Source organism: Electrophorus electricus, chromosome 1, assembly GCF_041902795.1.
Source record: "Electrophorus electricus isolate QZ-2024a chromosome 1, ASM4190279v1, whole genome shotgun sequence".
NCBI lineage: Eukaryota > Metazoa > Chordata > Actinopteri > Gymnotiformes > Gymnotidae > Electrophorus > Electrophorus electricus.
The window spans coordinates 29,954,447-29,976,829 of NC_137497.1; the positions used below are offsets into that span (position 1 = coordinate 29,954,447).

Below are 22,383 nucleotides of genomic sequence, written 5' to 3' on the forward strand. Positions count from 1 at the left end.
TTGGCCTAGGCCAAAAACTATTTTTCTGTTGGTTTTACTCTCATTTACCATTTTCAGCATTGGAAACAAAATGACTTTGTTGCATTTGGTGTTGATATCATTATGGTAGGCTTTAGTGGATGTACTAGTGTATATGTTAACAATTAGATGCACACCACCAGCTGTCCTAAATCTTTGTGTTAAATATTTTACAGTGATACAAATGACCTAGATCCCTTCTAAAGTTCCAGTTATTACTGGCAACTATACCTTTGTCTTTAATTGCAAACCTGTCTTAATTGATTGGTATTAATCCTTATGAGAGAAAATCCAACCAGAAATGAAATATATTGGTTTAAAGTGAAAGTAATGAATGATGTACTGTACATTTTTAGTGCTGAGAACCAGTCTGTATAAACCATTTGAACTGGACATTTTTTCAAGGCATTGTCTTCTGTAAAAATTGCATTGTGTGAAAATCAAAATTACTCTAAGCCTTTTCAGAATAGTGCATGTATTGGTCATAACGGGCCATGTGGATAAGCTTATGACTTCATACGTGTGAAAAAAGAATGGAAAATAGATTTCTGGGATTTTATATTCTTATTCTTTTTTTATGAACTGTTGTATCACATCATAAATGTATTCTATATGTTGTAAACGTTCACATATTTCATATATAAAATAGTATTCAGTTAATAAAGTAAGAAAATTTGCATTTAGCTCAGTCATTCTTACTAGTTTGTATACTCTCTATTATACTCAGAAATAAAAAAATAATATCGTAGCATACCATGGAATGTGATCTTTTATGCATAATCAGGAGTTAGCAAAGAACTAAAACTTCTCATATACCCCAAATTTAGGCACAAGCTTACTCCTACTCAGTGTTTGCCAGAACATCCAGTGTGTGTCTGCTGTTTGGTCAAAACCAAATCAGTCCTGATAGAGGTCCCGTCAGCTGTCTTCTGAACATTACAGTAGTGATCAGAATGCTGAGCAGTTTTACAGCAACAAACAAAAAAAGACTAACATAAATGCTTGTTTGGTTTATTTATGAAAAGTATGGAAAAGGATGTGGTCGAAAGCTGTCTTTTTTTTAAGGCTCTTTAGGACTTATTGAGGATTCGCCACAGAGACCCGGACATGTAGTATGGTCTCAGCATGGTGCCCTCATTACGCTCCAGATCCTCCACTAGAGGAGACAAAAACATTACAGTGGAAGTGAAAACAATATAGTCCTGTTGATTGGAATATATAGTAGCTTAAGACTGAAATGTGAGCTAATAATGTTTTTTAAAATTCTACTCTCTCTGAAGTAAAGGGACTGGACCATGCAAGCTTTCAACTGTGTGCCCAGTGTCATGAACTGGTGGAATGAGTGTATGTGTGTGTGTGTGTGTGTGTGTGTGTGTGTGTGTGTGTGTGTGAGTGTGTGTGGCTTACAGAAGCAGAGAAAAAGGGTGTCCACACACATGCTGTACACACTGAAGAAGCCCTGAGCGATCAAGTAAGCTCCTGCCATCACCGTCTAAAAAAACAGCAGTAGTAGATATATACGCTGGGCCGTCAGTACTATAACAGGCACTGCTCTACAGAATAAATGTGTAAATCCTGGTTATTTATAAAGTGACTTTACAGTTGCTGTCATTAAACCCATTTATACAGTGTACTGAATATGCTGATGTTTTGATCTCACACAGAAGCAAGTGTCAGCACTTGAGTTTGTTCTGAGGTTATCCGACAGTGGAGGCAATACATACGATAACGGGCAACCAGTAGTAATGCAGCAGCTGAATCTGGAAATTGTCATCTGGCAGCCTGATTCTCCCAGAGAAGAAGAAGAAAGCCAGCAGACCTTACAGGGAATGTAGAAAACCCCCAGAGTTACCTTTTAAAGTGTGTTGTACCTTTTAAATGTGATGAAGTGTAGTATGGGTAACATACACATGACTTCACACTGTATTTCTCACCCACTAATCCGACCACCAGCACCTTGCCGGAAAACAGCAGTGTGTCTGTAACACAGTTCAACACCACCACCCTGTGGACAGAGGGACATGGTCAAGGACAGCGTGCTAAACTTGAGCTAGAACAATTGGTACTCATATTAAAAATATGTATACAAATTATTTTCACATGAGTATGTACTGATAAATTCCTCCAGTTAATATTTTTGCCTTCAAAACAAGGAAATGGAAGTAATTTGTTCCACAACAGCAACATTAAATCATTCACATTCACACACAACCCCATACGTTCAATAATATGTACGAAACATCTCCTCTGTCTGAGGACTTACCGGTTAATATTTCTCCTCAAGAGCATATAAGCATTCTTGCCAGACACATGGAAATTGTTTCCATGTATAGCAATCTGTATATTATCAACCACAAACAGCATGTTGAGTCAGATTGTACACTCAGTAAATTTCACTAGTCATATGGACACAATTACATACTTTGATGCTATTACCACAAAGTGAAAAAAAACCATATCATACTAATATACACCATACAGTTTTTCATTTAGTTTTTATCTAATACTCATACTAACGCTAGACAACCGATCACTGAAGACACATAAAAACAGTTATTTCAGCATCGATCATTTTTTTGTGTGCAGCTAGATATGAGACACACCATGATATAGGTGTTTCTGTGGAAGAATTTGAGGAATTTATCCAGGAACCAAAAGCAGCATTTGAGGGACATCATCACAAACTGACAACAGAAATTCCGGCAGTCTGTGGAGTAGACAATTGTGTCACATTACAGTTACAGACAGGAGAAAGCAGGACTAAGGTCATGAAGGTTTTATATATATTGTTACCTCTGAACCTATGGTCAAGATATTCCAGTAACATCCGAGGGACCTGGAATATGGTAAGGATGACAGCACCCAATGCTAAAGAGCCAACATGACACCTTGAAAAAAAGCAGTTTAGTAGACTTTAGAGGTGGGGAGCAGTTAGGACTCTGTACTAGGTTAGTAGTCACCAAACCAAGGGAATGTACTTTCGGGTGTGGCTGATATCAAAGCAATCGGAGCGGAGCAGGGATGAAACACGAGTGCTATGTACCCTAGTGTCCGGATGAAGGCTTGTAAGAGAGGGTACGGGGGAATGTCTGCTGGTTTACTGAAGGCCCAGTAGAAGGATGCGAAGGTACCGGCTAGTGTACACTGGCCCAGGGCGATGATGAAGTTCACGCACCAGAGGAAAGCCAGCAAATTATAGATCTGCAGGTAGGGTGCGATCCTTGAGAACAAGTCCGTGTCATCGTATTTAAAAAACACACAGCGCACAGATGGACAATCAGGATGGAGAGAAGCACTGAATTCCTGAAAAGAAACAAGAAGAAGACAACAACAACAGTATAAATAAAAGGAAAGAGATGTGAAATGAATCATTACCAGGCTATTGGAACATGTCAGTAATCTGAATGCATCTAAAATAAGTCATTGTGAAGTATGAATATCATATGAATATCATATACATTCACCATATTATGTCTGTATGAAGCTGCAAATAGCAAAATGTGAATGTTATACTATATATTTGAAAGGGAACAATATTACAGTTTGGGTTTATAGTGTGTGGGTGTATGTAGGCGACTGACCTTGGGAATGCAAATCTCTGAGCCTGTGATAGAACTACAGTTGGCTATGGAGGAGTTGAGAGCAGCGACATGGTATACAGGAGCACCTGATGTGGCCAAATACCTGAGGGCAGTAATGGTCAAGGACACAGCCTAACACACACACTCTACACACAAAATACTGACACAAGCACATTTTCAACAACAAACTACCAATACAATCCAAGCTACAGCACTAATTCAGTGGCGAGGACAGATATACAGTTACTGCCTTGCTTTGTTAGCAGGAAGTGAAGGTAGGTGAGAAGAGGAAGTGGCAGAGGATACAGGCTAGTGATTCCCCAGTAGGCCATGCTTATCACCACCAGCAGGAACGTCACCAAGGGGTAAGCCAGTGTGGTCGTCACACAACTCACCGCCCTACACACAGCACAGAGCACAAAAGGCCTCATGTAGCCTTAAGAGCACAAGAGAGCCTTTATACAGGCTGCCCCCGCGAAGTGGCTTTATATGAGTAATAATGTAGGAATGCCAAGACTGCACTGATTTGAAGAAAAATGTTAATGGGTTTCTTGTATCCAAGGTGATTTTCTGTTTATAAACAACAGCAACAACAACAAAAACAAGCAGGACATAGCAGATGGCTGACATTTGTTTAAAGAAATGCTGGCAATGGATATATTTACTACCGCCTATGTGTCTGAAGGCCTAAAAAGCTCTACCTGTTGGACTCTTTGATCAGTGCCAATGCAACAGATATTCTCCTCCCCCGATGTGTCAGGAAGAGTAAAATTACGAATTCCAAAAGACACAGGCTCACCACTGCCACATAAACACAAACACACAAAAATCATTCACATACAGCAACAGTATAAACCAAAGCCATGCATCCATTCTTAGAAAAATTCCTTTCTTTACAACATGTTTGTTTCTACTTTATATACTGTCAATACATGTCTTGTGAGAAAATCTGATAGCCCTTACAGAAGAACAGCCACGTCTCTTTCACTTGAAGGTAGACAGAGAATTCTGAATTATAATATAACAAACATTGGTTTTTATAATGTTTTGTACATTTATTTAAAATAAAAGTCTGAAATACTGCATTAACATACATATTGAGGTCTGTTGTTAAGACACTTTTTATTGAGCTCTGTTGAATCCTACTTCTATCAATGGTCGCTGTAATTTTTTTTTTAACTTCATTAGGGTTCACCTGTGCTTCACTGAATTGACTGAACATAATCAGGGAAGGCAGAAATCTGTCTGTTTATGGACTCACAGTTCATAGTGTCTGAGTGAAAGCCAAGTCATGAAGTTCAGAGAATTGTGTCAAGAATTGTGTCAAGACACAGATCAGGGGAAGGTTACAAGAAATATTCTGCAGCTTGGAAACTGCCCAAGATCACAGTAGCTTCCATCATTCTCCAATAGAAGAAGTTTGAAACCACAAACAGTCTCCCTAGATCTCGCTGGCCAGTATTATATGTAGTATTGTATTGCATATAGTATTGTATTCTATGCAGATTGATGAAGGAAGATCAACTGAAATCTTTCTGTATATATATATATATATAGACACACACACACACACACACACACACACACACACACACACACACAAACACACACACACAGACACACACACACACACACACACACTATACAATGTCTGGGTGTAATACAATCTTGTATAAAACTAACTTACATTAATATCCAATACCATGATGTAGCAAAATCCTCAAAAATCCGTAACCCCACTGACTTAAAGTTGAATCCTGAAACAAGAGAGCTGCAAGCAAAAAATACTGGTCAGCAAAAGCAGCTTATAGATCAACACCAACCATCCATGCATATGTGTGTGTGAGTGTGTGTGAAGGATTACTCCATAGCACTCTTTATGTGCTTGACTGTTTCATCTACGGAAGCGAATCCAGGGAGAGAGAAGTCTGGAGGAACGTCCTGTAGTTCAAAGCTAGGCAGGCATTTCCCTAGTGCTGAGGGGAGAGAGACACAGAGAAACAGAAAAATAATATGACTGTAAAAATGAAACCTACTGACTTATGATGGCGGTAAATGCACAGTCCTGGTGGTTTGGTTATGTTTTAGTGCATAGCATAGTCAAACTGTTACAAAACAGGATGGACAAATAGACAGGTAGTTGTAAAGGTAATCCTGCTGTCTGTACCTGGTTTACTTGGGGTGTAGAAATACGGACAAAGCTCTTGATTGAGGATGTCTTGAACACTCTGTAGTAGAAATGCATGTGAAAATCTCATTAACATACTGAATCCTATGTATGTGTGATTGGCTTAACCAATGAATTAATTTTATCTACTTGGAACAAAGGGTTGCATATTGCAAAGACTTCTGATATGACAGATTCTGTTCTGTCAAGAGGGTGGTGAGGATTTATTTGCCAGCGATAAAGTTGGTTACATTGCTCATTTGCAGTGTGAGGTTTTACCAATGTGGTTTGGGCAAGGTCAAGTCTAGGATCACAATACTGCTGCTGAAAGAAGTCTTTAGGTAGGGCATCTGGGGCATACGCCTCTGGGGGCAACTTCCAGAACTCCGAAGGGCATTTTTTAACACAGACCTGCAAGCCAATGCACAAACACACAGAGTGAAGGAGATCTTATTTGAGCAGCTAAACACAGTGTTGCTTTTCATATTTATATCTACACTTCATTGTTCATTGCATGATACAGCAAAAGGCTCCTAAACCAAGCAACAAAAAGATACCCAAGCCCCCAGACTTACAAACTTGCATTCACATACTACATAATAAACTGTTTTGTAATAAATGAGTCTCATGTGCAGATTTCTAATAGGCTACATTCAAACGTGTTCAGCCTCTGTACAATTTCAACAGGAAATCTTTGTGGAAATCTCACTTGAGTGGTTGGACACTGGAGACCCTCTAGAGTGGCATCCATTTCTGTGGTTGCTCTGGCACACTTCAGAACGTCAAAGTAGAGGACATTTGGTTTGTCACTGAAACACAAGAGGATGCTGGAAACAAATGCAGCTTGACACATGAATATTAGCCAATTAAAGAAACTATTTTTATTCAGTTTTTTGAGGATGTGCATCAGGCTTCAGTGGTGTAGTCACACCATTACTCCCCTAAGTGTTCTTTCTTCTAGGGTGAGTTTGATTGGGGTAAACAATAAACTCCGTAGTGTTGTGACACTCCTAGACCTGAGTTTGGACCCTTTGTTTTAGAGGCAATCATTAAACATGTGTGATTTGATTGGGTCCACTTGTTGCTGTGAATTGCCAATCATGAAAATATTTAACCTAAAATCTAACCCATCTTGCACTGTTGCTCTTTAATGTATCCACATGATTTGAACCTGCACAGCTCCACTGTAATGCTAGTTCTACTCATTTGAGAGAATATTGACAGTGTTCCTTACATACTGAGTGTGCTGTTTTGGTATTCCTGTGAAGACATAAATACTAATCCAGTATGTGAGGGACTTACAAATTGACTCCAGATCCACAGAACATCCCAGTGGAATTCCGGGGCAACAGGACATGACGAGGGTCTCCATACAACAAAGCTGTGTTAGAACCTCTGTTAGAAGGATATCTCACAAGCCATACATGTGTAAAAGACCTTTCTTATAAGCCCAGAATAATCATTTTTCCATGAAAGTGTAGTTGGAAATGTTTCTTACCCAGGATGCCAATAAGCATATAGCTGACAATGGCAGCCACAAAAGTCATACAGCAGATAATGTCTGTACAACTCCTGAAGAAAAACAAGAAGTATTGCTACACACTTGTATCATTTCAATTATGTAATAAAGTTATTTAGCTAAGTCAAATGAGTTTCAAATAAGTCTTAGTAGATCTATGGCCTTCATATATTTCTTGTATAGAGCTAATAACAGACATTCTGTGATCCATGATGTGTGTGCTTTAAATAGTTTACTAAAGTCAACTGATATGAAGGAGTAAATGGGAGGAACATTGAGAGATTTAAGGACTCACCTCTTGCTAACTGGTCCCCTGAAAAAAGGCTCATATGGGAAAGGTTCCCCTGAGAACATAGAATATAATGAGTTTAAACCTATGAAAAACATACATTCAGTCAGGTGTGTCTGAACTTTTGACTGGTACTCTATATTTTGTCTAACACATTTTATATACAGTTACATATTTTTATGACACCTTCTGTACACATATGCTTTTGATCTGATACATAGTTACAGATCGTACACTACATGAATGTTTTTAATATGAAATAGACCTAGCAAGTATGTAAGAGCTATTATAATTTTAACATGAAATGTACATGATAGTTTTGTACAATGTTTATTTGTTAACCATTGCATATGGCGTATGGGATTCTCATAAAATCTTTGGCATATGGATGGATATATCTGAAAAAACAAACAAACAAACAAACAAAAAACACCTCACCATTATAATGCGGTTTCCTGACCATCGTACTCTTCCTCCTTGCACTTTCGATCACAGAGAGTCCGCAATGTGTAATGTTACAGTAAAAAATATTCTTACATATGATACTCTGTTCTTATGACGCACACATTCCAGGTTATGGACACATTGTGACGTGTCACAGCACGTTCTCATTCTCAGCTCATCAACAAAGGCATCTTGGTGCGAGCACCTGCCTTCCATGCTGTGCGATGCTCACACTCTGCTTGCTATGTCATGCGTCGGATATTTAGGCCTATACGCTTAAACTGTCCAAGGTTACTGTGCTTTTAACGTACTAAAAAAAGCTAAACAAATAATAAAATAATCTTTACATAATAATGTAACCTTAGGCTTGTCACCAAGATATAACCTGAGGCTAAATGACACGTCCCCCGTCCCCTCCCAAAACTACGTCTATGCGACTGACAAATAATTTTTTGACAATTCTGAAAAAAAACTTTAAAGTCTGTAATGTATGCCAGAATAAATGAATGCTCCCAACTCCAATTTTTATCAGGAAGGACATGGACCCTGATTGATTGTTTATTTGAGATAAATAAAAGTCTGCAGTCAGTCTGCGCTTAAAAGAAGACTCTCCCGCCCCCAATCGAGTAACACTTTTAGTACATTTTACCGTCATTCATCGTCGAATCACAGGACGATCGCCGTGTGATTCGTCTGTTCGTCTGTCACTCAGAGCTGATCCATTTCTACGTGTGTTATTGATGAATTTGTGTGTCAATCTGTGTGAAACTAAACAATAAACAATCATGAAATCATTACGGCGTTCCCTTCACGTCGGATACATTTCCAAAAATGTTGTAAAACAAGTTTACAGCTGCTGAAGTTGCAGCAGTTTTGGAAAATAGCGGCGAAGGTAACGGAGCTTTAGAGCCTGAGGGTTTGATTCCTTTGATGAAGAATACAAAAATAAAAGATATCGATGGCTAAATTTATATGATTTTACAATGTTGCTAACGAAACAACAGTGGATTAAGATAGCTACTATATATACTGCTTCTGTGAAAAATTAATGAAATTGATTTCTGATACACTTAGCACAGTAAAAATAATACAGTAAAGTACAGTGGGAAAACAAATCACACACACGCACACACACACACACACACACACATATATATATATATATATATATATATATATATATATATATATATATATATATATATATATATATATAATTATTGTCAAAGGTTTGTTTTTAAGCATGACAACAAAGAAAGTAATGCTTTCTGAAATTAACTTAAATTTCTTCTTTCATTCCAACAGATGAGAGGTTATTTTAGCCTTTGACTGAAGATAAGGCACATGCACTACACAAATTTTACTTCCTCAGCTCTAGTATATTTGTAGAGAAAGACAAAGAGAGAGTGTGTGTTTGTGTGTATGCATGTGTGTATCTGTCTCACATCTGTGGCCCTTTCATGCTCGGCAATCGGGCCTTCTACCAGAGGTCTGGAAGTTTTAGCTTTGCTGCTCCCAGGTTTGCACGCTTGTGGACTGAGATTGACAATGTCATTCTTGAGATCTGTTGAAGCTACTCCTCGAGCTTAGGAGTCACTGCCCCAGGTTCCCCTATCACCACTGGGACAACCTTGATGCTAACCCTCCACATTCTCTCTTCTTTCAGTCCCTGCTATTTTTGCAATTTCTCATATTGCTTCCTTTAGATGTTTCTATCACCACTACTGTTTTCTCTATCTTGTCCACTGTCTCAAGCATGACTACTGCAACAGCATATACCAGTTTCTTGGTTCCAGTTACACTGGTTACTGGTAATGTGCATATTGCAGCTTCATATCTGTTAGCACACTGTCTGATGACAACCAGTGACATCACTCGTCAACTTTCTGGAATTTCCAGAGCGACATTTTTTGGTTTTTTCCTTCAATTTACTACATTTTCCTTCAATTTACTACATTCCCCTTACAGGGAATGTAGAAAACCCCCAGAGTTACCTTTTAAAGTGTGTTGTACCTTTTAAATGTGATGAAGTGTAGTATGGGTAACATACACATGACTTCACACTGTATTTCTCACCCACTAATCCGACCACCAGCACCTTGCCGGAAAACAGCAGTGTGTCTGTAACACAGTCCAACACCACCACCCTGTGGACAGAGGGACATGGTCAAGGACAGCGTGCTAAACTTGAGCTAGAACAATGAAACACATAAAAATGACTGATCAAAGTAGCCCTTTCTTGGCACTCATATTAAAAATATGTATACAAATTATTTTCACATAAGTATGTACTATTAAATTCCTCCATTTAATATTTTTTAAATCAAAATATAAGTAGTCAAAATATAATTACAGATGTCTTGAATTAGCATTATGTCTACTCAAACTGTAATTAGAGATGTACTGAATTAGCATTATGTCTACTCAAACTGTATTTAGCGATATTTTGAATTAGCATTATGTCTACTCAAACTGTAATTAGAGATGTCTTGAATTAGCATTATGTCTACTCAAACTGTATTTAGAGATATCTTGAATTAGCAGTATGTCAAATCACTTGAACCACTCTTCATGAAAAACATCAAATATAAAAGAAAAATGCTCAGTTCTGTCCAGACCCAACAAGTGCCTGACATATTCATTACTTAAAAATCCAGTGGACAAGCAAAAAAATTAAAATGCCAAATCTGAAGTGCCAAAAATGTGCCTCTTACCTGCTGTCACATACTGTCAGTATGTATTAGCACCAGAAATCTTGTATACTGTTTGCTTAAGATGTTTGGTAACTGAACACATGCTATTCTCTTCTGAGCATGCCAAGTAACTTATTGGTGTGGTAGTTAAGAAATTTAAAAATGTTTTAGCTTCAAACATGTAATGGAAAGTCTGCGCAGGCCTTTGACATGTTACACAGAGAAATGACAATGATTAATTTGGGAAAATGTCAGGAAATATAATTAATATATTACAAAATATAGTAATTTCTATATCCTGAAGTGTGTGGTATCATCTAATTGAATCTCATGTGAAGTCCCTTGTAGCCAAACTAACATATTTGGACACAGCAAATTCAACACTAAGTGCCCTGATTCTTCAATACGTTTAGTTTTTTTCATTATTATTTTTTTTGACATGTTTCAGTTAAAGACATGTTTCAGTGAAAGAAAAAAAAATAATGTAGAGAGCAACTACGTCAGAACTACATCTCAAGAATTCGAAGCTGTCTACACAAAGTCCTACTCAAATGCTTTACAGTGTTGCCAAATATACACTGCTTTGATTTTCACTGATATTTTGAACATCAGTGACCAATGGCATTTACTGTGGGACCAAAATCAGACTGTGTACTGTGGCATTTTATGTATGTTGTCCATAATCAGTATTTAATTTTGTTTTGGTGTCAGTTATGGCCAGAGAAATCCAAAACCCAGTTCCTTTCACTGACATCTGCAGAATACCTCTGTGTGTAAGTCTGGTGAAGAGATGTTGAAATGAGGTGTGGTGTGATCCAGATAGTAAATGGAGAATCTAGAAAAGCACAATAGTTGATTAGGTAGCACATTTTCGCACATTTGGATTCTGTTCATTTTAGGTGAACTGATCAGAAGGGAAACACCTTTATGCTGGGTAAAATTTTAAAATTGTGTTACATGCTGGAAATTAAAGTTCACATCCATATCCAAGTTATAAATACAATTCACAAGCTGAAGCTAACTATATCTTAGTGCACAGTATAACTAGCCACAGTGATATTTACTATTTTAATTCTTTCAAAACAGATGAATATATGGCTTTGTTCTTATAATTCAGTTTGTACCTTATTGTCATGTAAAATAACCATTGATATTGCTGACAATTTTTTTTTTTTTTGCAGCATTGAAATTGTTTTATATATATATAATGACTATCAATTACAGACCACAAGGTTCCTTTTTTTTTAATAAGAAGATACAAATAACCACTGGTAGAGACTGAGGATCAAACTTGTCCAAACAGGATTGTAATATTAGCATTCACAAGGTGTTTTGTCACAATGTCCTTCACCATAGTATTTTTGCATTTTTCTCATTGCTGTTTTATGTTACATTAATAAATTAAACATATATTTACATTTCTACTATGAATCTTTTAAAGGTGGGCTGGCCATTGTAATGTCTCGTTTGTTTGGCCTAGGCCAAAAACTATTTTTCTGTTGGTTTCACTCTCATTTAACATTTTCAGCATTGGAAACAAAATTACTTTGTTGCATTTGGTGTTGATATCATTATGGTAGGCTTTAGTGGATGTATTAGTGTATATGTTAACAATTAGATGCACACCACCAGCTGTCCTAAATCTGTGTTAAATATTTTACACTGATACAAATGACCTAGATCCCTTCTAAAGTTCCAGTTATTACTGGCAACTATACCTTTGTCTTTAATTGAAAACCTGTCTTAATTAATTGGTATTAATCCTTATGAGAGAAAATCCAACCAGAAATGAAATATATTGGTTTAAAGTGAAAGTAATGAATGATGTACTGTACATTTTTAGTGCTGAGAACCAGTCTGTATAAACCATTTGAACTGGACATTTTTTCAAGGCATTGTCTTCTGTAAAAATTGCATTGTGTGAAAATCAAAATTTCTCTAAGCCTTTTCAGAATAGTGCATGTATTGGTCATAACGGGCCATGTGGATAAGCTTATGACTTCATACGTGTGAAAAAAGAATGGAAAATAGATTTCTGGGATTTTATATTCTTATTGTTTTTTTATCAACTGTTGTATCACATCATAAATGTATTCTATATGTTGTAAACGTTCACATATTTCATATATAAAATAGTATTCAGTTAATAAAGTAAGAAAATTTGCAATTAGCTCAGTCATTCTTACTAGTTCGTATACTCTCTATTATACGCAGAAATAAAAAAATAATATCATATCATACCATGGAATGTGATCTTTTATGCATAATCAGGAGTTGGCAAAGAACTAAAACTTCTCATATACCCCACATTTAGGCACAAGCTTACTCCTACTCAATGTTTGCCAGAACATCCAGTGTGTGTCTGCTGTTTGGTCAAAACCAAATCAGTCCTGAAAGAGGCCCCGTCAGCTGTCTTCTGAACATTACAGCAGCGATCAGAATGCTGAGCAGTTTTACAGTAACAAAGAAAAAAATACTAACATAAATGCTTGTTTGGTTTATTTATGAAAAGTTTGGAAAAGGATGTGGTCGAAAGCTGTCTTTTTTAAGGCTCTTTAGGACTTATTGAGGATTCGCCACAGAGACCCGGACATGTAGTATGGTCTCAGCATGGTGCCCTCATTACGCTCCAGATCCTCCACTAGAGGAGACAAAAACATTACAGTGGAAGTGAAAACAATGTAGTCCTGTTGATTGGAATATATAGTAGCTTAAGACTGAAATGTGAGCTAATAATGTTTTTTATAATTCTACTCTCTCTGAAGTAAAGGGACTGGACCATGCAAGCTTTCAACTGTGTGTGCCCAGTGTCATGAACTGGTGGAATGAGTGTGTGTGTGTGTGTGTGTGTGTGTGTGTGTGTGTGTGTGGCTTAGAGAAGCAGAGAAAAAGGGTGTCCACACACATGCTGTACACACTGAAGAAGCCCTGAGCGATCAAGTAAGCTCCTGCCATCACCGTCTAAAAAAACAGCAGTAGTAGATATATACGCTGGGCCGTCAGTACTATAACAGGCACTGCTCTACAGAATAAATGTGTAAATCCTGGTTATTTATAAAGTGACTTTACAGTTGCTGTCATTAAACCCATTTATACAGTGTACTGAATATGCTGATGTTTTGATCTCACACAGAAGCAAGTGTCAGCACTTGAGTTTGTTCTGAGGTTATCCGACAGTGGAGGCAATACATACGATAACGGGCAACCAGTAGTAATGCAGCAGCTGAATCTGGAAATTGTCATCTGGCAGCCTGATTCTCCCAGAGAAGAAGAAGAAAGCCAGCAGACCTTACAGGGAATGTAGAAAACCCCCAGAGTTACCTTTTAAAGTGTGTTGTACCTTTTAAATGTGATGAAGTGTAGTATGGGTAACATACACATGACTTCACACTATATTTCTCACCCACTAATCCGACCACCAGCACCTTGCCGGAAAACAGCAGTGTGTCTGTAACACAGTCCAACACCACCACCCTGTGGACAGAGGGACATGGTCAAGGACAGCGTGCTAAACTTGAGCTAGAACAATTGGTACTCATATTAAAAATATGTATACAAATTATTTTCACATGAGTATGTACTGATAAATTCCTCCAGTTAATATTTTTGCCTTCAAAACAAGGAAATGGAAGTAATTTGTTCCACAACAGCAACATTAAATCATTCACATTCACACACAACCCCATACGTTCAATAATATGTACGAAACATCTCCTCTGTCTGAGGACTTACCGGTTAATATTTCTCCTCAAGAGCATATAAGCATTCTTGCCAGACACATGGAAATTGTTTCCATGTATAGCAATCTGTATATTATCAACCACAAACAGCATGTTGAGTCAGATTGTACACTCAGTAAATTTCACTAGTCATATGGACAAAATTACATACTTTGATGCTATTACCACAAAGTGAAAAAAAACCCATATCATACTAATATACACCATACAGTTTTTCATTTAGTTTTTATCTAATACTCATACTAACGCTAGACAACCGATCACTGAAGACACATAAAAACAGTTATTTCAGCATCGATCATTTTTTTGTGTGCAGCTGGATATGAGACACACCATGATATAGGTGTTTCTGTGGAAGAACTTGAGGAATTTATCCAGGAACCAAAAGCAGCATTTGAGGGACATCATCACAAACTGACAACAGAAATTCCGGCAGTCTGTGGAGTAGACAATTGTGTCACATTACAGTTACAGACAGGAGAAAGCAGGACTAAGGTCATGAAGGTTTTATATATATTGTTACCTCTGAACCTATGGTCAAGATATTCCAGTAATATCCGAGGGACCTGGAATATGGTAAGGATGACAGCACCCAATGCTAAAGAGCCGACATGACACCTTGAAAAAAAGCAGTTTAGTAGACTTTAGAGGTGGGGAGCAGTTAGGACTCTGTACTAGGTTAGTAGTCACCAAACCAAGGGAATGTACTTTCGGGTGTGGCTGATATCAAAGCAATCGGAGCGGAGCAGGGATGAAACACGAGTGCTATGTACCCTAGTGTCCGGATGAAGGCTTGTAAGAGAGGGTACGGGGGAATGTCTGCTGGTTTACTGAAGGCCCAGTAGAAGGATGCGAAGGTACCGGCTAGTGTACACTGGCCCAGGGCGATGATGAAGTTCACGCACCAGAGGAAAGCCAGCAAATTATAGATCTGCAGGTAGGGTGCGATCCTTGAGAACAAGTCCGTGTCATCGTATTTAAAAAACACACAGCGCACAGATGGACAATCAGGATGGAGAGAAGCACTGAATTCCTGAAAAGAAACAAGAAGAAGACAACAACAACAGTATAAATAAAAGGAAAGAGATGTGAAATGAATCATTACCAAGCTATTGGAACATGTCAGTAATCTGAATGCATCTAAAATAAGTCATTGTGAAGTATGAATATCATATGAATATCATATACATTCACCATATTATGTCTGTATGAAGCTGCAAATAGCAAAATGTGAATGTTATACTATATATTTGAAAGGGAACAATATTACAGTTTGGGTTTATAGTGTGTGGGTGTATGTAGGCGACTGACCTTGGGAATGCAAATCTCTGAGCCTGTGATAGAACTACAGTTGGCTATGGAGGAGTTGAGAGCAGCGACATGGTATACAGGAGCACCTGATGTGGCTAAATACCTGAGGGCAGTAATGGTCAAGGACACAGCCTAACACACACACTCTACACACAAAATACTGACACAAGCACATTTTCAACAACAAACTACCAATACAATCCAAGCTACAGCACTAATTCAGTGGCGAGGACAGATATACAGTTACTGCCTTGCTTTGTTAGCAGGAAGTGAAGGTAGGTGAGAAGAGGAAGTGGCAGAGGATACAGGCTAGTGATTCCCCAGTAGGCCATGCTTATCACCACCAGCAGGAACGTCACCAAGGGGTAAGCCAGTGTGGTCGTCACACAACTCACCGCCCTACACACAGCACAGAGCACAAAAGGCCTCATGTAGCCTTAAGAGCACAAGAGAGCCTTTATACAGGCTGCCCCCGCGAAGTGGCTTTATATGAGTAATAATGTAGGAATGCCGAGACTGCACTGATTTGAAGAAAAATGTTAATGGGTTTCTTGTATCCAAGGTGATTTTCTGTTTATAAACAACAGCAACAACAACAAAAACAAGAAGGACATAGCAGATGGCTGACATTTGTTTAAAGAAATGCTGGCAATGGATATATTTACTACCGCCTATGTGTCTGAAGGCCTAAAAAGCTCTACCTGTTGGACTCTTTGATCAGTGCCAATGCAACAGATATTCTCCTCCCCCGATGTGTCAGGAAGAGTAAAATTACGAATTCCAAAAGACACAGGCTCACCACTGCCACATAAACACAAACACACAAAAATCATTCACATACAGCAACAGTATAAACCAAAGCCATGCATCCATTCTTAGAAAAATTCCTTTCTTTACAACATGTTTGTTTCTACTTTATATACTGTCAATACATGTCTTGTGAGAAAATCTGATAGCCCTTACAGAAGAACAGCCACGTCTCTTTCACTTGAAGGTAGACAGAGAATTCTGAATTATAAGTAATGTCACCGAGGGTGAGTTTGGAGTGTCTGTAGTGGTTATATTCCCGGTAACAGTAGTAGATACCTGAGAAAGACAGAGTAGACAGCTTACATCCTCATTCACTAATCTAACCCCCTGCAATTTGTCTTTAAAATTAAGGGTCCCATGCAGAGTTCATACACTATAGGGCAGCAAATCAGTGCCAGTCATAGAACCATCCACAGTAATTTGGTATTTTCCTTGTTTCAGTGCAGCAGGAGACCATTCATGAAGGGCTTAATTATTACCCAGTGAGCTGGTCGCTAATGGCAGGTATGTTAAAACATGTATTGTACAGGCTTACCATACGCTGCAGCTACGAGCACTCCCACGATGAGAGCCAACAGTAGCACGAACATCAGATATCTCATAAGCAGGAGGAACATGAGGCTAACAACCATAGCAACCACCAGACCTCTGAGAGAGAGAGAGAGAGAGAGAGAGAGAGAGAGAGAAATATTTACTTAAAATGCATACAGAAAGTTTCAAATTTGTTGTGTATTACTCATCTTAAAATTGATTTAACTATTTTTCCTCATCAATCTAGATAAAATACTCCTCAACAAGAAAACAAACATTGGTTTTTATAATGTTTTGTACATTTATTTAAAATAAAAGTCTGAAATACTGCATTAACATACATATTGAGGTCTGTTGTTAAGACACTTTTTATTGAGCTCTGTTGAATCCTACTTCTATCAATGGTCCCTGTAATTTTTTTTAAACTTCATTAGGGTTCACCTGTGCTTCACTGAATTGACTGAACATAATCAGGGAAGGCAGAAATCTGTCTGTTTATGGACTCACAGTTCATAGTGTCTGAGTGAAAGCCAAGTCATGAAGTTCAGAGAATTGTGTCAAGAATTGTGTCAAGACACAGATCAGGGGAAGGTTACAAGAAATATTCTGCAGCTTGGAAACTGCCCAAGATCACAGTAGCTTCCATCATTCTCCAATAGAAGAAGTTTGAAACCACAAACAGTCTCCCTAGATCTCGCTGGCCAGTATTATATGTAGTATTGTATTGCATATAGTATTGTATTCTATGCAGATTGATGAAGGAAAATCAACTGAAATCTTTCTGTATATATATATATACACACACACACACACACACACACACACACACACACACACACACACAGACACACACACACACACACACACTATACAATGTCTGGGTGTAATACAATCTTGTATAAAACTAACTTACATTAATATCCAATACCATGATGTAGCAAAATCCTCAAAAATCCGTAACCCCACTGACTTAAAGTTGAATCCTGAAACAAGAGAGCTGCAAGCAAAAAATACTGGTCAGCAAAAGCAGCTTATAGATCAACACCAACCATCAATGCATATGTGTGTGTGAGTGTGTGTGAAGGATTACTCCATAGCACTCTTTATGTGCTTGACTGTTTCATCTACGGAAGCGAATCCAGGGAGAGAGAAGTCTGGAGGAACGTCCTGTAGTTCAAAGCTAGGCAGGCATTTCCCTAGTGCTGAGGGGAGAGAGACACAGAGAAACAGAAAAATAATATGACTTTAAAAATGAAACCTACTGACTTATGATGGCGGTAAATGCACAGTCCTGGTGGTTTGGTTATGTTTTAGTGCATAGCATAGTCAAACTGTTACAAAACAGGATGGACAAATAGACAGGTAGTTGTAAAGGTAATCCTGCTGTCTGTACCTGGTTTACTTGGGGTGTAGAAATACGGACAAAGCTCTTGATTGAGGATGTCTTGAACACTCTGTAGTAGAAATGCATGTGAAAATCTCATTAACATACTGAATCCTATGTATGTGTGATTGGCTTAACCAATGAATTAATTCCATCTACTTGGAACAAAGGGTTGCATATTGCAAAGACTTCTGATATGACAGATTCTGTTCTGTCAAGAGGGTGGTGAGGATTTATTTGCCAGCGATAAAGTTGGTTACATTGCTCATTTGCAGTGTGAGGTTTTACCAATGTGGTTTGGGCAAGGTCAAGTCTAGGATCACAATACTGCTGCTGAAAGAAGTCTTTAGGTAGGGCATCTGGGGCATACGCCTCTGGGGGCAACTTCCAGAACTCCGAAGGGCATTTTTTAACACAGACCTGCAAGCCAATGCACAAACACACAGAGTGAAGGAGATCTTATTTGAGCAGCTAAACACAGTGTTGCTTTTCATATTTATATCTACACTTCATTGTTCATTGCATGATACAGCAAAAGGCTCCTAAACCAAGCAACAAAAAGATACCCAAGCCCCCAGACTTACAAACTTGCATTCACATACTACATAATAAACTGTTTTGTAATAAATGAGTCTCATGTGCAGATTTCTAATAGGCTACATTCAAACGTGTTCAGCCTCTGTACAATTTCAACAGGAAATCTTTGTGGAAATCTCACTTGAGTGGTTGGACACTGGAGACCCTCTAGAGTGGCATCCATTTCTGTGGTTGCTCTGGCACACTTCAGAACGTCAAAGTAGAGGACATTTGGTTTGTCACTGAAACACAAGAGGATGCTGGAAACAAATGCAGCTTGACACATGAATATTAGCCAATTAAAGAAACAATTTTTATTCAGTTTTTTGAGGATGTGCATCAGGCTTCAGTGGTGTAGTCACACCATTACTCCCCTAAGTGTTCTTTCTTCTAGGGTGAGTTTGATTGGGGTAAACAATAAACTCCGTAGTGTTGTGACACTCCTAGACCTGAGTTTGGACCCTTTGTTTTAGAGGCAATCATTAAACATGTGTGATTTGATTGGGTCCACTTGTTGCTGTGAATTGCCAATCATGAAAATATTTAACCTAAAATCTAACCCATCTTGCACTGTTGCTCTTTAATGTATCCACATGATTTGAACCTGCACAGCTCCACTGTAATGCTAGTTCTACTCATTTGAGAGAATATTGACAGTGTTCCTTACATACTGAGTGTGCTGTTTTGGTATTCCTGTGAAGACATAAATACTAATCCAGTATGTGAGGGACTTACAAATTGACTCCAGATCCACAGAACATCCCAGTGGAATTCCGGGGCAACAGGACATGACGAGGGTCTCCATACAACAAAGCTGTGTTAGAACCTCTGTTAGAAGGATATCTCACAAGCCATACATGTGTAAAAGACCTTTCTTATAAGCCCAGAATAATCATTTTTCCAAGAAAGTGTAGTTGGAAATGTTTCTTACCCAGGATGCCAATAAGCATATAGCTGACAATGGCAGCCACAAAAGTCATACAGCAGATAATGTCTGTACAACTCCTGAAGAAAAACAAGAAGTATTGCTACACACTTGTATCATTTCAATTATGTAATAAAGTTATTTAGCTAAGTCAAAAGAGTTTCAAATAAGTCTTAGTAGATCTATGGCCTTCATATATTTCTTGTATAGAGCTAATAACAGACATTCTGTGATCCATGATGTGTGTGCTTTAAATAGTTTACTAAAGTCAACTGATATGAAGGAGTAAATGGGAGGAACATTGAGAGATTTAAGGACTCACCTCTTGCTAACTGGTCCCCTGAAAAAAGGCTCATATGGGAAAGGTTCCCCTGAAAACATAGAATATAATGAGTTTAAACCTATGAAAAACATACATTCAGTCAGGTGTGTCTGAACTTTTGACTGGTACTCTATATTTTGTCTAACACATTTTATATACAGTTACATATTTTATGACACCTTCTGTACACATATGCTTTTGATCTGATACATAGTTACAGATCGTACACTACATGAATGTTTTTAATATGAAGTAGACCTAGCAAGTATGTAAGAGCTATTATAATTTTAACATGAAATGTACATGATAGTTTTGTACAATGTTTTTTTGTTAACCATTGCATATGGCGTATGGGATTCTCATAAAATCTTTGGCATATGGATGGATATATCTGAAAAAACAAACAAACAAACAAAAAAAAAAACACCTCACCATTATAATCCGGTTTCCTGACCATCGTACTCTTCCTCCTTGCACTTTCGATCACACAGAGTCCTCAATGTGTAATGTTACAGTAAAAAATATTCTTACATATGATACTCTGTTCTTATGACGCACACATTCCAGGTTATGGACACATTGTGACGTGTCACAGCACGTTCTCATTCTCAGCTCATCAACAAAGGCATCTTGGTCGCGAGCACCTGCCTTCCATGCTGTGCGATGCTCACACTCTGCTTGCTATGTCATGCGTCGGATATTTAGGCCTATACGCTTAAACTGTCCAAGGTTACTGTGCTTTTAACGTACTAAAAAAAGCTAAACAAATAATAAAATCATCTTTACATAATAATGTAACCTTAGGCTTGTCACCAAGATATAACATGAGGCTAAATGACACGTCCCCCGTCCCCTCCCAAAACTACGTCTATGCGACTGACAAATAATTTTTTGACAATTCTGAAAAAAAACTTTAAAGTCTGTAATGTATGCCAGAATAAATGAATGCTCCCAACTCCAATTTTTATCAGGAAGGACATGGACCCTGATTGATTGTTTATTTGAGATAAATAAAAGTCTGCAGTCAGTCTGCGCTTAAAAGAAGACTCTCCCGCCCCCAATCGAGTAACACTTTTAGTACATTTTACCGTCATTCATCGTCGAATCACAGGACGATCGCCGTGTGATTCGTCTGTTCGTCTGTCACTCAGAGCTGATCCATTTCTACGTGTGTTATTGATGAATTTGTGTGTCAATCTGTGTGAAACTAAACAATAAACAATCATGAAATCATTACGGCGTTCCCTTCACGTCGGATACATTTCCAAAAATGTTGTAAAACAAGTTTACAGCTGCTGAAGTTGCAGCAGTTTTGGAAAATAGCGGCGAAGGTAACGGAGCTTTAGAGCCTGAGGGTTTGATTCCTTTGATGAAGAATACAAAAATAAAAGATATCGATGGCTAAATTTATATGATTTTACAATGTTGCTAACGAAACAACAGTGGATTAAGATAGCTACTATATATACTGCTTCTGTGAAAAATTAATGAAATTGATTTCTGATACACTTAGCACAGTAAAAATAATACAGTAAAGTACAGTGGGAAAACAAATCACACGCACACACACACACACACACACACACACACACACACACACATATATATATATATATATATATATATATATATATATATATATATATATATATATATATATATATATATATAATTATTGTCAAAGGTTTGTTTTTAAGCATGACAACAAAGAAAGTAATGCTTTCTGAAATTAACTTAAATTTCTTCTTTCATTCCAACAGATGAGAGGTTATTTTAGCCTTTGACTGAAGATAAGGCACATGCACTACACAAATTTTACTTCCTCAGCTCTAGTATATTTGTAGAGAAAGACAAAGAGAGAGTGTGTGTTTGTGTGTATGCATGTGTGTATCTGTCTCACATCTGTGGCCCTTTCATGCTCGGCAATCGGGCCTTCTACCAGAGGTCTGGAAGTTTTAGCTTTGCTGCTCCCAGGTTTGCACTCTTGTGGACTGAGATTGACAATGTCATTCTTGAGATCTGTTGAAGCTACTCCTCGAGCTTAGGAGTCACTGCCCCAGGTTCCCCTATCAC

At 38.0% G+C, this 22,383-nt stretch overlaps 2 protein-coding genes across 2 annotated transcripts; both read right to left on the bottom strand.

Moving 5' to 3' along the window:
* Positions 1 to 1,016: 1,016 nt before the first annotated feature.
* LOC145659540 (choline transporter-like protein 4) lies at positions 1,017 to 8,677 on the bottom strand. Its single transcript, XM_081722385.1, has 19 exons — positions 8,668 to 8,677; positions 7,581 to 7,629; positions 7,265 to 7,338; positions 7,069 to 7,147; positions 6,476 to 6,575; positions 6,089 to 6,177; positions 4,746 to 4,813; positions 4,563 to 4,607; positions 4,301 to 4,400; positions 3,906 to 3,998; positions 3,600 to 3,702; positions 3,062 to 3,321; positions 2,812 to 2,906; positions 2,622 to 2,725; positions 2,282 to 2,355; positions 1,953 to 2,023; positions 1,743 to 1,837; positions 1,426 to 1,510; positions 1,017 to 1,174 (listed from the first exon to the last, which is right to left on the bottom strand). The coding sequence occupies exons 1-19, from the start codon at positions 8,675 to 8,677 to the stop codon at positions 1,089 to 1,091; spliced, it is 1,680 nt and encodes a 559-aa protein (XP_081578511.1). The 3' UTR covers positions 1,017 to 1,088.
* A 4,455-nt stretch (positions 8,678 to 13,132) lies between these two features.
* On the bottom strand, positions 13,133 to 20,767 carry LOC118241450 (choline transporter-like protein 4). Its single transcript, XM_081722386.1, has 23 exons — positions 20,743 to 20,767; positions 20,311 to 20,359; positions 19,995 to 20,068; positions 19,799 to 19,877; positions 19,206 to 19,305; positions 18,819 to 18,907; positions 18,647 to 18,698; positions 18,497 to 18,557; positions 18,194 to 18,305; positions 18,017 to 18,100; positions 17,108 to 17,220; positions 16,726 to 16,848; positions 16,464 to 16,563; positions 16,069 to 16,161; positions 15,763 to 15,865; positions 15,225 to 15,484; positions 14,975 to 15,069; positions 14,785 to 14,888; positions 14,444 to 14,517; positions 14,115 to 14,185; positions 13,905 to 13,999; positions 13,588 to 13,672; positions 13,133 to 13,352 (listed from the first exon to the last, which is right to left on the bottom strand). Exons 1-23 carry the CDS (start codon positions 20,765 to 20,767, stop codon positions 13,267 to 13,269), a joined length of 2,127 nt encoding a protein of 708 aa, XP_081578512.1. The 3' UTR covers positions 13,133 to 13,266.
* Positions 20,768 to 22,383: the final 1,616 nt, after the last annotated feature.